The following is a 16,129-nucleotide window of genomic DNA, read 5'->3' as shown; positions in this document are numbered from 1 at the left end:
TTCCACTCACACTTACAAAACTCACAGCTCCCCACATTTTTAATTCTTGATCCGTCGGAGCAGAATCCATGGCCGCCGCCGCCGCCGCCCTTCTTCTCAACACCACCACCATTTCCCGCAGAACTGATCTCAAATATTCACCCACATCAGCTCTCCAGAATGAAGGGCACTGCTCCTTTCTTCGCCGGAGTAATTATTTGCAGAGATCTGCAGCTCTGAGAAGATCAGTAAACAGCCCATCATCACACAAGTACAAATTCACAACCATAAGGAATGCTACGCCGGAAGCTGCCGGAGATCTTCTCTCTTCTTTCTCTTCTCTGCCTGGAATACCCGGGCTTCCCCACCTCGGAGAAAATCCATGGTTAGACTACTTGTATTATTTTATTTTTATATTTTTATTAACCATAATTATAATTATATATATACGTAAATACACCTCTATTACTTGTAAAATCCGGTACTTTGAAAATTGAATATAAACAAATGGTCACCCCATAATTAATTTATCAAAATTAATTTTTCAAGTGGAAAAAATAATTTTTTATTATGGTTAGTTATTATGATTAAAAGTAAAATTTCTATAAGCAAAGTTGATTAAAACATTATTTATTTATGGCAAATATTTTGGTCATGAAATAAAATTACAGGAATATTAATCAATTACGAATAAAATTTAAATTTTTGTATTGATTTTATTTGACGATGATGTGATAGGTAATATTTATTTATTTATGATTTTTACACACATTTTAAACTTTTCATAACTCAAAATCTATATACCAAATATATATATATATATATATATATATTTGGTATATAGATTTTGAGTTATGAAAAGTTTAAAATGTGTGTAGAGGAGGTTGATATGGCGGCCCAGACGGTGGAGAAAATAGCGGACGCGGTGGGGAAGGTGGCGGATGAGGTGGACAAAGCGGCGGAAGAGATAGCGGAAGCGCTGCCAGAAGGTGGTTTGAAGCAGGTTGTTCATTTCGTGGAAGATTTGGCTGAAGAAACAGCTAAAGATGCACAAAAAGTTGAAGATTTGATGGACAAGGTGCATTCCCTAATCTCACTACCAAATTCAATTATTGACCTACGTACCTCTATATATATGTGAAAAATGCGACTACTCTTTAATATTATAAATGAGTAAATTATTTTTTTATATATATTTTTTACGTTATTAGATCTTAATTTTTAGTACCGATAAATCATATGTAGGAATCACATAGGAACACGTACAACATGTTGCAATTTCTTTTTTTACGAGGTGTCATTTTTATTTTTTCATTTGTTGTAATAAATAATAATAATAATAATGAGGTACATGAAAATAGGAATTATGATGGTACAGTTTGTAGTGGCCTGTGGGGCAGCATTACTCAAATAATAATTGTAGTAGTTGGGCGTGATAGGACGCACGTGAAGATGCCAGCTTTATTTTTTATCCAATTGAGATATTATATCTATGTCACCAACCTTTGGAGATGAAAATTATTCGAATTGAGTCAAACACATTATTATTTAAATTTATTTGAATTATTATCAAATTTTAAAAATTATGTTTGAATTTGATTTGATTATTATTTTAGTCAAGTTCAAACGAATTTTAATGGAATCAAACTTGAGTAATTTAATATTTTTAACTATATTGTATTATTTTTGCGCTAATTGAATCGAACTCGAGCCGAGCTCAAAAGTTTACCGAACAATTTTTTTTGTTCAGGTTTGATTTGTTAAATTTAATGAATCGAGTTCAAACGAGTTTTTATCAATCGATTTAAATCGAGTTCAAACGAATTTTTATCAATCGATCTAAATCTAGTGTCGATAGTTTAATTATTCCTTCAGCCCTACCAACCTTTGTTGGTACTAGTAAGTGTGCACATTATATATATATGTGCATAATTTTTGAAATTTATTTAAAATTAAATATTTTCATAAATTATATTATTTGTTTTAGAGTTAAAAATGATTCAAAATATATAAATATATAAGGTAATAAATTAATATAAATATTTTGATTTATAAAAAAATATTGATAAAATAAGACAAATTAGAGGGGAAAAATCCCAAAAAGTAATTACGAGTGTTGAAGTTAAAAATAATTCATTAATTTTTTTTTAAAAAAAAAAAAACTAAAACTTGCAGATCAAAATTATATATTTTGGACATGAAAACTTATGGTATGAGGACGGAATGTGCAGGTGGAAGAACTGGACGACAAGCTAGAAGCGTTTTTGAACAAGCAAACCAAAAGCAGTGGATGAAGAAGCCTCAACCTTACCTGAAAATGTTATCCAAACACGGACTTAAGAATCCAAGGGATTAGGATAATACATATTAATTAAACACCTTATTCAAACTCTTTTTTTTTTTTTTTTTTTAAATTGTAAACATTAATTGTTTTGGTGATTGTGAACATCTAATGCATCATGCTTAGGTTTGTGTGTAGTTTATGCTTACAGATCTTAAGTGGAGTAAAATAAAAAGCTGGGTGTTGGATTAATGGTATACTTTTAGCTCTTAGTATAAGTTGTTGTTGCACGCAGTTTTCGTGAGCATATAGAAAAAATTGTGATGTTGATTTGAACAAAAAAAGTTATACTGTAATGATAAGTTTATTAAAGACATGGAGAAGTTTGCAGAGAGAGGAATATGGAGTGGTGGGTGAGAGAAATTTTTTTTTTTCTTAATAAAATTGTGAGATTATAAAAAACTTTAAAATTACTGATCTGACCAAATTTGTTTTGAAAAATAGAAATGAATTTAAGTATTCAAAAATTGGTACGACAGAAAGCTCTCTTTATAATAGTATAGATAAGCAAACTGACTAAAAGAAAATTGAGTTGTCGCTACCCTATAAATGACCACAACTTAAAAATCATAATAAAGCAATACTATTAACCACAGTTAAATAAAATAAAATAAAAAACTTAAATTTTTACCATAATTAATTAATGTTCGCTATGGTTTTTGGCCATAGCCAAAACCTTTGTCGTAGTTTTTCAATTGCGAATGTTTTGGCTACACTTACAAAAATAAATAATAATAATTATGAATATTTTGTATTTTTCATGATTTTTTTTAGCTATATTAATTAATCGTAGCAAAAAATCATATTTTTTTTAGTGATAGAAAGAGGATGTGGCAGTGCTACAAAAGAAATCAAATGGAAGGGGAGGAGAGGAATAATGGGTGGAAAGTAGCTTGGAGGCAACAATAGCATTGGCAGCTTCCGAGTAGTGAACTCCATCCCAGCTTATGTGTTGTATCCCTTCTTCACACACTGTATGTTCACTGCCCAGACATGTTCTGCCCTCCTCATAGTTGTAAGGTGCTCCACCATACCCACAACATGCCATTAATGGATTCTTGAAACCTTTAAATCCACATTAATATACCAAAAATGTACTCAATAACTAAAATGCACAATCACTATGGGGAAACAAAAAAGAACTAGAAAAAAATTAAATAATCACTGATTATGTATATAAGTGACGGAAAATTTTATTTTTTTGCATGTTTATCGAAATCATCCTAACAGTCAATTTAGATAGTGAAAACATCACATCACATATGTAGTACTGCATGTAATTCCAGCAAAAAAAATCGATAATAAAACAATCATATGTGGCAAAGTGCAAATTTCGTAAAGTTGAGATAGTAAAGACAGACATAGTCAGAATGATAAAATATAATTATATAAAAGAAAACTCACCATAAAGTGTGGAATTTGCTATGAGACCATACTTGATAGAGTAGACATCCACATAGACAATGGTAGCATTCTCCATTTGAGATGGCAGTTGCTGACAAAGAGCTTCTAGCTTGGCGTTGAATGCTTTTGCCCCTTGGTTCAGAGACGTGATGCATCCATATTCATCATAATCACTCACATTTCTATTGCTTCTAATCGCAAGTTCTCGAGGTAAACAACCCAACGGCCCTGTGTTGTGCACCCAGAAATTCCTCCCACCAACTGCATATATGCCCTAAATTACATACATTCCATGAATGCATAGCCCGACTACACAATGTACGATGGTAATTTTTTAAATAATAAGGGGATATTTGTAATTATGAATTTTTTTTGGTAAATTCGTTGTAATTTACCTTAATTTAATCCAAACACTTTAAAAAAATATTTTTCGTAATAAATTCTGATATTTTATTAACTTCAAATATATTTTATTACATGTCGCTGGAACTTATAAAATATTTTAAATAATTTGAGCCAAAAATGACGTTCTGTACGAAAGCAGGGAAATAGATTAAAAAGAAAAGAGTGCTCACCCACATAGCATCCTTGATTTCAGATATGAAAGAAGGGATCCTCTCGATGACTTGAGCATATGAAAGGGACCAAAATGAACCCGACAGATCATTTTGTCCAATATCCAATATATAAAGCGCGCTTTTAAAGTCGTCCTTATCTAAGAAATTCGGCTTACCTAATTCATTAATTCCGAACTAAAAAAATATCATTTTTAAAGGATATGAAATGGCGAAGCAAATAAATAAATAATAATAAAAACTCGTATCGTTTTACCTCTGGAGTGGAGTTCTACGTAACGGTTATAAAAATGTTTGAATTGAAGGATTTGAATACCGAGATTGAAGCTGGGAATAGAATTGGGTAGAGTTGCGGCGCCAACTATTGCAAAATTCGCTCCGTTTGTGAAATCGGGTTCCAATGAATCCAAATACGGACTCAAGTAACGGGTATCCAGATACTCACCTGTGAGATAACATGGAAGCAAATTTGATATATCTCTTTATATATATATATATTAGCAATAGTGACACGAGATTTCCGCAGACATAATTTTACAGAATGCAACTTAAAAAATTATCTGTATTTTTTGAATTGATTATATATCAATTAATTAAAAAATACAATTTATAAATAAATACATTCTTGCAAATATAATATTATATATATAATAGTATTTTGTTATTGCAAATTTTTCATAAACGCACAAATTACACGTGTAGTACTACCATATTTTATAAGGGAGTTTCTTACTTTATTTCAAATTAGTCGTTATGGCACGATATCCCTGTGTGTATATAATAAATAATTATTTATATTTTAAAATATATTATAAATAAGAATAAAATATATAAAATTAATAAATTATATTTAAAAATAAATAATAAAATAAAATTAATTTAGAGATATTATCGATACAATAAAAAAAATAGTGTAAGTGAAATGTTCATATTAGTATAGATAGATTAATATAGATCATATAGATGGGAAAATGAATTTGAGTTCCGGTGGTTGAAAATACATATAGATATTTTTGTTAATTTAAAAAATTAATATCATGGTATAAATAACTGCTATTTATGAATGAAAATAGAATTTTCTTTTTTTATATAGTATAAATATAATAGAAAGTATTTTGATATTTCTTTTATAGAAAAATGTCCCTCTAGGGCTGAAAAAATAATTAAACTATTCGATATTATATTGAAACCGATCAATAAAAATTCATTGGAACTCGATTTGTTAAATTTAACAAATCAAACTCGAATTAAAGCTCGTTTCAGCTCGATTAGAATAATAATCAAACTAAATTCAAACACAATTTTTAAAATTCGATAATAATTCAAATAAATCTAAAAAATAATATGTTAGGCTCAATTCGAATCATTTACATCTCTAGTCTCAAAAAAAAAAAAAAAAAGAAAAAAAAGAGAACAAAGAAAAATCACAGATAAATTAATTGCAAAAATCTTTATTTGTAAGTTTTTCAACGAATAAAGTCACCTGGATAGCACGTGGCTATCAGGAGGGAGCAAACTGGAGTAATATTGCAATTTGGGTCCTACAAGATTGGAACATTTGCTACTTTTATCCCGTTTCATGAATTTCAAAATGGCCCAATTTTGAAAAAGTTATATATTTCTTAATTCAAAATTCATATATATATTTGTAGTAATAGTAGATATTGTTTAGATATAATTTACTTAATATTATTGGTTAGAGTATGATTGTTATAGTTATCTTTATTAAATATAAATATTCGACATTAATAATTGTAATCGATTTATTTTAAATAATAATAATTCATCGTTTTCACCTAAATTAATTATAGTTTATCGATTTATTTCATAATTTATTTAAAAAAATAAATTGATTATAATTATAAATATCAACAAACAATAATAAGAATCATATACTATTTATAAGATAACTTCATATAATAAAGACCTAATATTGAAGTATAGGGGTCGTGCAATTTTTGATTAACTGATGAAAAATTGATCGAATAAAAAATTCGGTTTTGACTGAATATCGAATTGAATTTTCAGTTAATTTTTTTTTAGATTTTTGTGTAATCAAATCAAATTGAACACCTCTATTAAAGTAGAAACATCTTGCACGTTTGGAGTTCAAACCCATAATTTTAAAATTATATGACTTAATTTTATCAATTAAATTACACTTCATCAACATATATTTTTATTGTTTCCCTGAAAATGACATTTCACCCTAAAAAATTAATTTTGTTGCAAGTCATAGTTGTCTCAAATCACATGCTATATTATTTAATTGCACACACACGTCTCTCTCTCTCTCTCTCTCTCTCTCTCTCTATATATATATATATATATATATATATATATATAATTTGTTGCTCTGTCAATGTTGGACGGCTGATTATTTAATGTGGAACAATATATATTTTTTCTAGATTAACTTACTGCAATTTTGATAATAGAGCCAACAATTGTCAACACTTCTAGTGAATTTCACACCGTTGATTTCACAAACATCAATCCAAAATATTAGTTTGAAGAAGAAATTTGGAATTAAAATTCAAAAATTGGGACTATTTACGAAAATTTCATAAAACTTGTGAGGAAAATTACTAAATATTAAATACAAAATGCAATTTTTAACCTTTACTTACCAAACACTATTTTCATAATTATTTAAAATTATGTTTGGATCGATGGATACAAAAGCATGAATTTTAAATTTTCAATAACAGATTTTTTGAATTGTATTAAATTCAAATGATTTCAAATCATTCGATTTTATTGAATATTAATTAATTTTAAGTTATTCAATATAGATTGGGTTAATCGTTAGATGACCGTTAAAATTAAAAGGTATTAATAATTTTTTAAACAATAAGAAAATATTCATAAATATGTGAAATTTTAGGAGATGTGGTTGTAATTTACCCTTGAAAATATTTGGAATCCATAATTTCCGACAGCGTACTTTGTGATTACAATTCCAATACCAAGTTAAGAAGGATCAACTTACAGAGAAAATCGATGACGAGACGCCCATCACTCGCTCGACCTGTTGGCCGCCGGAAGAAGGCGCGGCCGTAGGGATAAGCAATGTCTAGGCCGAGTCCGGCAACGAAGCCGCCGGTATCTGAGTTTGAGTCCCCGAAGTTGAAAATCACGGGAGTCTTTCTAGTGCATTGAGGAAGAACAAGGTTGATGAGAGCAAGAAATGCCAGCAAACGAAGTGCCCAAGAGCCATTCTCCGCTGTCCACATTTTTGCTTTCTGAGAAACAAAGGTGTGGACAATACTGAATGCTTGTGCTGTATGATTTTATCCTCCCCAACTCCAAACTGAGTGAATCAGATATTCAGGTGAAGATATCTCTGGGATGGGACCGCATACTTATACATGTCCATTCTTCTACTTATTTCGGGCCAAATTACAATCATCTTTCCTAAAAAATTATATAATTATAAATACATCATCATTGTTTAAAAAATTACAAATACTTCCTTAATTTTAACGTCCATCTAACAGTGAGCCAATTCTGTTAAGTTTTCATTCAATTTTTATGGTGAATTGACCAAAATGCTCTTTTAAATTATACATTATAATTTTATATATATATATATTATAATTTTCTAAAATATTTTTATAAAAATAATATTCCCTCTAGATTATTTATTTTATCCATCCTCAATTTTTTTTAAAAAAAAATTCAACAAGAGTAAAATAGTATATCCACTTCACCTTTTAGGGGTTACATAATTATTTTTGAATTGAGGGGGATATTTATAATTTTTTAAATAAAAATGAGATATTCATAATTATGTCAAACCTTAGGGGAGGTAGTTGTAATTTACCCTTTATTTTATAAAAAATTGTATTTTTTGTTTTGTAATTATAGGTTTTTCGTACTTTTGGCTCTGTAACTTACTCTATTTATATATTTAATCATGTTTGGTAAATTTAGTCCTGTTTCGATAAATTTTGCCCTCCTTTATATGGGAGTGGATTTCATTTACTTTCCTGTAATTATATGCCGTAGTGCACCAAAGTTGTCGACACGTGACTACATTTGCTTAAAAATGATCAAATATGAGATGTTCGAGACTAAATTTGTTAAAAAAAGACTAAATATGTGAATGGAGGCAGTGTAAGACCAAAAGTGCTAACGTCTTACAGTTACAGGATCAAAAATATAATTTTGTCCTTATTTTATTTTTGGTTAATTACGCTTAGACCCTTCTAAAAATCTGAAAGTATAGTTTTTTTGTAATTGTCTATATGAGGGGTGCAAGATGAGCCGAGCCGGCTCATGAGCTCGATTTGAGCCTGCTCGAGCTCTTTATGTTCATGAGCTCGTGAGCCACCTTTTTTTTAATTTTTAATTTATGAATATTATTTAAGTACATATTCAATATTATATCAAGTTTGTATTCAAAATTCACTATATGACAGATTTATTAGTTAATATATATCTTATCTTAATTTTATATAATAATAAAATACGGTATTTTTATTTATATTGTTAAAAAACAAGCTTAAGCAACAATTTAATAAGTTTTGATATTTTTTTTTGTAAATAAATATTTAAAATTCACCATAAATTATAATTATTAGTTAATATCTCATATTTTAGTTTTAAATGATATTAAATATGGTATTTTAGTTTATATTATCTAAAAATAAGCCTAAAGAATAATTTAGTATATTTTGATAATTTTTTATAAATAAGTATTTAATATAATGCATATGAATTTTATCGTTATAATTTTAATATCCATTACAACAAAATGCATTTATTTCAAAATTCACCATATATTAGAAGTGTCAGTCAATGTATCAGATTTTACTTTTAGATGATATTAAAATATGATATTCTAATTCATATTATCTAAAAATAAGTTTAATCAACAATTTAGTACGTTGTGATAAGTTTTTTCTAAATAAATATTTAATATAATGCATATGAACTTTATCATTATAATTTCAATATCCACTACAATAAAATGCATTTATTTCAAAATTTATCATATACTAGAATTGTCAGCAAATATATCATATTTTAGTTTTGGATGATATTAAAATATGGTATATATTCTGGTTTATATTATAATGTTTATGAATTTTATTGTTATATTTATATCCACTACAATAAAATAAATTTATTATTGGTTATCTTAACCCTATATTTATTCAATGTATATAAAATAAATATATTGGTTATCTCTATATTTATTAAATAAATAAATCAATTAACTCATTAAAATTAGAAATAAAAAAGAAAAGGAATGAGATAAAGTCAGGAGATATGTGAGAATTGAGAACTCTTTCTCTCTCTAACTCTCTCTCGCGCCAGTGAAGAAAAAATTGCAGAACTCTATTCACGTCGAATTCGTCGGCACACGGCACACCTTCGCTTTCTTCTTCGTAAATTTCTTTGACAATTTGTAAAAGAAATTTTTTGAGCAAGTTTTGCTTTCAAAGTGTTTGATGAAATGTCTAATTGAATTTTTGTTGACTTTGTTTGGTTGTAGGGTAAACATTACTTTTGGCCCCTCAACTATACCACTTATTCAGATTTGGTACATCATATTTTCCCTCATCAAATTTAATCTCTCAAGTTTATAGATTTCATCAACTTTCGTCCCTTTTTGTTATCTAACCGTTGTTATTTAACCGTTAGTTTTAACGGATTTGTGGAGAAAAAAAAACCCATTTTTGCTGCCAAAAGGGGTTGAAACTAGGGGTGCTTATGGTGCGATTTCGATTTTTTTAAGCTTATTTTCAAATCAAATTGCCATTGTCGGTTTTATAAAATAATTTTTTAAATTGCCACTTATAAAAGAAAAATCAAATGTGCGGTTTTGTGCGGTTGCAGACTGTTTGGTGGTATTTTTGTTATAAATATTTATAATAAATATAAAATGTTGAGATTAACAAAAATTAAGAAATGAAACAAGTGTTTGTATGTAATAAGTAAGAAAAATCAACATTATGCACCATATACCACCAACACTCTCCACAATTTTAAGTAGATTAAAATATAAGATCATATATATTAATCCAACACGGAAACACTTAATCTAAAAAAGGCTAAGGATCGACTTTAGAGATAATAGAGATAAAAGGCAAAAAGACAGAACGAACAAAAAGGGGAGAGAAAACAGAGAAGAGGAAAAAGGGGAGAAAAAATGAATAAAAAATTGAGACAATCATTAAATGGGCTTAAAAAATAAATATTTTTTAATATAAAGTCCAAATACATGTTTTACAAAAATGGCTTTTGTAATATTGATATTTGATAACATATAATATTATATAGTCAAAACCTAGACCTTGTACAAAAGATTGGGTGGCCACACCACTCCACCAAGTGCATCATTTGATCATTTTACTAAATGAAATATATTTATATATAACTGTAAATTAAAAAATATGTTAAAAAATCTCAAAATCAATCATTATTAATTATTGTCGCCCTACATATCCTAATAACAAAAATTAAAATATAACCAAATAAAATAACAATATCATAAATCACAACTCATAAAAGTATATTAAAAAAAATACATAAAAGTCCTAAATAAATACATAAATGTGATGTTACCAAATTTATAAAAATAATTTCCAAAATATTCTGAACGCCAATGGTAAAACATAATTTGAAAATTATTCCATCACAACAAGAATATTTATGGCTTTTTTTTTTTCTTCTCCTTATTTCCACTTTCACTTATTTATTAGGTTGAGCAATGGTTCATTTAGCAAAATAACCTTGTGGTGTATTTGGTTGAATAGTGAGGCCATTCAATAATTTGTATAAGGTTTCAGTTTTGTTGAGAATTTGAATACAACAACAGCTAATGAAATTGTCACTTGAAGGGGACTGAAGCAGGCCTCTCATCAATGGAATGTAGAGTTCACCCTTCGACTCACCGCTTACGGCTTTCGCCAATCAATGCATGATCACTATCTCTTTGTTAAGGACACACCCTCAGGACTAATGGGTTGCTAGTCTACGTTGATGACATATTGATCATTGGTCTTTCGATCTCAATCATTCAGGAGGTGAAGGACTACCTCCACACCTTATTCATGATCAAAGACATTGGTGATGCCTGCTACTTCCTTGGGCTAGAAATTACTCGATGCAATGATGGTCTCTATGTCTCGCAGACCAAATACACTATGGATATTATTCGCGATACCGGTCTATGTCAGTCAAGACCAGCCTCTACACCTCTTCCACAAGGTTTGAGGGTTCACTCTATCTCAGATGATCCGCTCCCTAACCCAAATTCGTATCGTCGTCTCGTGGGTCACCTATTATATCTTGGATTCACTCGTCCAGACATTTCTCATTCCGTTCAGCAACTTAGTCAGTTTCTCACACATCCGTGCGAGTCGCACTGGCAAGCGGCTCTGCATGTAGTTCGCTATCTTAAGAGTTGTCCGTCAAAGGGTCTCCTCTTCCCCTCACAGAGCTCACTAACACTGACAGCTTATTGCGACGCCGATTGGGCGACCTGCCCAGATTCCAGACGATCACTTACAGGTTTTTGTATATTTCTTGGACCAGCTTTGATTTCCTGGAAAACTAAGAAGCAGTGTACGGTATCTCGATCGACAGCTGAGGCTGAGTATCGTAGTCTAGCTGCTACTGTCTGCGAATTACGTTGGATTTCTTATATTCTGACTGATCTCGGTATGTCTACCTCTCTTCCTATTGATCTATTTTGTGATAACAAAGCGGCATTACACATTCTGGCCAATCCTGTCTTTCACGAACGCACCAAACACATAGAAATGGACTGTCACTTAGTTCGTGATGCTTATAAAGAAGGTTTCATTGCCCCCTCTTTTGTTCGGAGCTCGCTACAGCTCGCTGATCTCTTTACTAAGGTGTTGCCCATATCTGCCTTCACGAGTTTGTTGAGCAAGTTGGGCTTGTTTGCTATCGAACCAGGTCCAACTTGTGGGGGGGATGTTGAGAATTTGAATACAACAACAGCTAATGAAATTGTCACTTGAAGGAAGTTAATTACAGTTTTAGGGCAGTTTTTTAGTTTCTTAACAGTTTTTCCTTCTTATCCATTTGTTAGTTTTATTACAAGTAGTTATAATATTTGTACTATAAATACTTGTTTATGACATACATTAAATGTAATTCTGCAACATATTAAATTTAGAGAGCTTTTCCTTTTATCATTTTCGTATTTCTCATTTCCTGCTCTTTTGAGTTATTTTCAAGATTCTACATGGTATCAGAGCCATGGCAGATCTCACTAATGAGCAGGAGTTAACTCAATTGGAAAAGGATGCTTTATATTTGCATCCCTCGGAACATGCAAGTATGGTTTTATCTTCGTCACCGCTAGATGGCACGAACTTTCTGCCCTGGAGTCGGGCAGTGTATGTTGCACTCGGAACCAAGATGAAGCTTGGTTTTATTGATGGGTCACTTCCTAGACCCATGATTGGTACTACGAATTTTGAACAATGGAGGCGAGTGGATTTGATGGTCACCTCTTGGATCTGGAACTCTATTTCCAGAGATCTTGTTGAAGGATTTATGTATGTCTCATCATCCCGTGAATTGTGGCTTGAAATTCAAGCCAGATATGGGCGTAGCAATGGCCCTATGGTATATCATCTCCAACGGGAGATTGCGTCTATTGCTCAGGGAGACATGTCCCTGACAGCGTACATGACAAAATTTAAGAAACTGTGGAGCGAGTTGCTGTGTTTGTCCCCCACACCGAGTTGCACATGTGGGGAGTGTTCTTGTGGAGTTAACAGAGCCATTACAGCAAAGGATGAAGCTACCCAACTGCTGCAATTTCTTATGGGGCTTCATGAAGTTTATGATGCGGAAAGAAGCCAAATTTTAATGCAAGATCCATTGCCTACAATGGAGCGAGCTTTTGCTATGCTATTTACTGTTGAAAAACAAAGATTAATTCACAGTAATATCGCAGACTCTTCTGGTCATACAGCATAGCATCTTGCTTTTAAGGATGGCAGGCAAGAATTTGCGAACAAGGTTCAAAGTAGGAGGAGGTCGCATGTGGACAAGCGAGCTACAACATGTTCTCACTGTCATAAGTCTGGACACACTCGAGAAACTTGTTTTCAACTTCATGGTACTCCAGACTGGTATAAGACTTTAAATGATAACAGAAGGGAAAAGGCGTCTAGTTCAGGTGTTAAAGGGTTTGCAGGAGCAGCAACAGACAATAAGGACATCGCTGGAGGACGAGCTCCTACCAAACAGATTGCTGAACTCATGAGCGATCTCATCAGACTCATGCAGAAGGAGGAGATGCACTCAGACCCTCTTAACAATTCTGCCAATTTTGTATGCACTGATGATGATTTTGCTGGTAATGTTTCTAAACACTCTGTTAATGATCTGAGTTACTGGATTATAGACACTGGAGCCACTAACCACATATGTGCTAACCTCGATCTTTTCCATTCCTACTCTAAACCTTCACAAACTTATACCATTGTCTTGCCTGATGGAACAAAGAAAGATGCATCATATGTTGGTGAGGTATATCTTAATGCCGAGGTCGTTCTTCAAGATGTTCTCTATATTCCATCATTCTCTGTAAATTTGCTTTCTGTTACTCAACTTTGTCGCAACAATTCTTATCATTTTTACTTCACTAAGACAAATTGTATCTTGCAGGACCAGGTCACTAGGAGAAACCTGGTCGTGGGATTTATTTCACGGAACTTGTATGTCGCCAAGCAAGAGTGTCTTTCTCCTTCTATACAGCGACCTGCGACCCACTATCTTAATGCTTCCAGTTCTTATTCTGCTGCCAGTAATGTTTCTTTTTGGCATCATAGACTAGGTCATGTACCTTTAACAGTATTAAATAAAATTCCTGAGCAATATGCATATCTATACCTTATTATTATTGCAGAGCACAACACGAATTCCTTTTCCTTGCAGTAACACACGATATGCTGCACCTTTCAACCTCATTCATGTAGACCTTTGGGGACCTTACAGAATTTCCACAGTTTCCAATTGTAGCTACTTTCTGACTATCATGGATGATTGTAGTCGCAGTCTCTGGACCTACCTCATACATCATAAGAGTCAGGTCGCTTTTACTCTTAAGACTTTTTTTACTCTCATACACACTCAGTTCAACCGATCTATAAAGACCATGCGATCTGACAATGGATCTGAGTTCTTAAATCGCAGTTGTCGCGACCTATGTCATACACTGGGGATAATTCACCAAACTTCTTGTGCCTATACTCCTCAACAGAACGGTAGAGTTGAACGCAAGCATCGCCATCTACTCGATGTTGCACGAGCTCTACTATTCCAGGCCTCTCTACCTACAAAGTTCTGGGGGGAATCTATCTTGACTGCGACCTACCTCATAAACCGAACTCCTTCTAAACTACTTCAGTGGAAAACTCCTTTTGAACTTCTCTATGGTACTGTACCCTCCTACACTCATCTTCGCTCTTTTGGTTGTCTATGTTATGCCACAAATACTAGCCCTCACAAACATAAGTTCGAGTCTCGAGCTCGCAAATGTGTGATGATCGGATATGCCTCTACCCAAAAGGCTTATAAATTGTACGATCTCGAGAACTCTTCATCTTTTACATCCAGGGATGTTCAATTCTATGAAGATCAGTTTCCTTACTCCAGCTCGCAAACGACCTCAACTTCCTATCCACTTCCCGTAGTTTCTCCCCATGCTGATATCCTCCCTAGTAATTCCCAATCGTCATCTACTCCAGCTTTCTCCCCTACCAGGTCGCCTGACATACCTCACCTCATTTCTGCACGTCGCTCTGCTCGCAATAGGCAGCGACCTACCTGGCTCAATGACTTCGTCTGTAATGCCAAATCCACTAACTCCGCTATCTCCCTATCTCAGACTACCTCTGCATATATGTCTTTTGTGGCTTCATTGTCTGTTTTGCAGGAACCTAGGTCCTTCATAGAGGCAGTTGTGCATCCGGAATGGAAAGATGCGATGCGGTCTGAATTAGATGCCTTGGAGAAAAATCATACTTGGGAACTAACCACCTTACCCGAGGGGAAGAGGACAATTGGATGTAAATGGGTCTACAAAACCAAACTGCGAGCTGATGGGACAGTAGATCGTTATAAAGCTCGTCTGGTCGCTAAAGGTTTTACCCAAGTTGAAGGAGTAGACTATGGGGATGTTTTTTCTCCGGTTGCCAAAACTGTGACTGTACGACTCTTTCTTGCCATTGCTGCAGCTCGTGAATGGCCCATACAGCAGTTGGACATCAATAATGCATTTCTACATGGATACTTGGACGAAGACATTTATATGACTCCCCCTGAAGGATATGAGGTCGCACCTCATTTGGTTTGTAAGCTAACCAGGTCGCTATATGGACTAAAGCAAGCATCTCGTTAATGGAATGTGGAGTTCACCTCTCGACTTACATCTTATGGATTTCGTCAATCAGTGCATGACCACTGTCTTTTTATTAAGGATACTCCTTCAGGACCAATGGTGTTATTGGTCTATGTGGATGATATATTGCTCACTGGTCCTTCTATTTCTACTATTCAGGACGTTAAGACCTATCTTCACAAATTATTCACAATCAAAGACATTGGGGATGCTCGGTATTTTCTTGGGTTGGAGATTGCTCGGTGCAGTGATGGTCTTTATATCTCGCAGACTAAATATGTCATGGACATTATTCGTGATACAGGCTTATGTCAATCGCGACCTGCTTCTACACCGTTTCCACAAGGTTTGCGACTTCAATCTACTTCGGATGATCCGCTTCCCAAGCCAGATTCATATCGACGCCTTGTGGGTCGTTTATTATATCTTGGT

The 16,129-nt window shown here is 32.6% G+C and overlaps 2 protein-coding genes across 5 annotated transcripts; one reads left to right on the top strand and one right to left on the bottom strand.

Moving 5' to 3' along the window:
- Positions 2,967-7,645, bottom strand: LOC105164187 (GDSL esterase/lipase LIP-4). Of its 4 annotated transcripts, none has more exons than XM_011082789.2 (5): positions 7,292-7,645; positions 4,556-4,744; positions 4,300-4,457; positions 3,725-3,998; positions 2,967-3,385 (listed from the first exon to the last, which is right to left on the bottom strand). In XM_011082789.2, exons 1-5 carry the CDS (start codon positions 7,533-7,535, stop codon positions 3,132-3,134), a joined length of 1,119 nt encoding a protein of 372 aa, XP_011081091.1. In that variant the 5' UTR covers positions 7,536-7,645; the 3' UTR covers positions 2,967-3,131. The 4 variants fall into 4 exon arrangements, with proteins under 4 accessions (XP_011081091.1, XP_011081092.1, XP_011081093.1 ...); XM_011082790.2 differs by having other exon boundaries at positions 4,300-4,439; XM_011082791.2 differs by having other exon boundaries at positions 4,616-4,744.
- Positions 11,364-12,299, top strand: LOC110012181 (uncharacterized mitochondrial protein AtMg00810-like). Its single transcript, XM_020695036.1, has one exon. It carries the CDS (start codon positions 11,364-11,366, stop codon positions 12,297-12,299), a length of 936 nt encoding a protein of 311 aa, XP_020550695.1.

This window comes from Sesamum indicum, linkage group LG6, assembly GCF_000512975.1.
Source record: "Sesamum indicum cultivar Zhongzhi No. 13 linkage group LG6, S_indicum_v1.0, whole genome shotgun sequence".
NCBI lineage: Eukaryota > Viridiplantae > Streptophyta > Magnoliopsida > Lamiales > Pedaliaceae > Sesamum > Sesamum indicum.
This window is presented reverse-complemented; position numbering and strand designations above follow the sequence as displayed.

Coding starts and splice junctions, on each gene's coding strand:
- LOC105164187 (XM_011082789.2), bottom strand. CDS start 7,535: ATGTGGACAGCGGAGAATGGCTCTTGGGCACTTCGTTTGCTGGCATTT. Junction 3,999..4,299: donor AAATCAAGGATGCTATGTGG/GTGAGCACTCTT, acceptor TATGTAATTTAG/GGCATATATGCAGTTGGTGG. Junction 3,386..3,724: donor AGCAAATTCCACACTTTATG/GTGAGTTTTCTT, acceptor GTGGATTTAAAG/GTTTCAAGAATCCATTAATG.
- LOC110012181 (XM_020695036.1), top strand. CDS start 11,364: ATGATCAAAGACATTGGTGATGCCTGCTACTTCCTTGGGCTAGAAATT.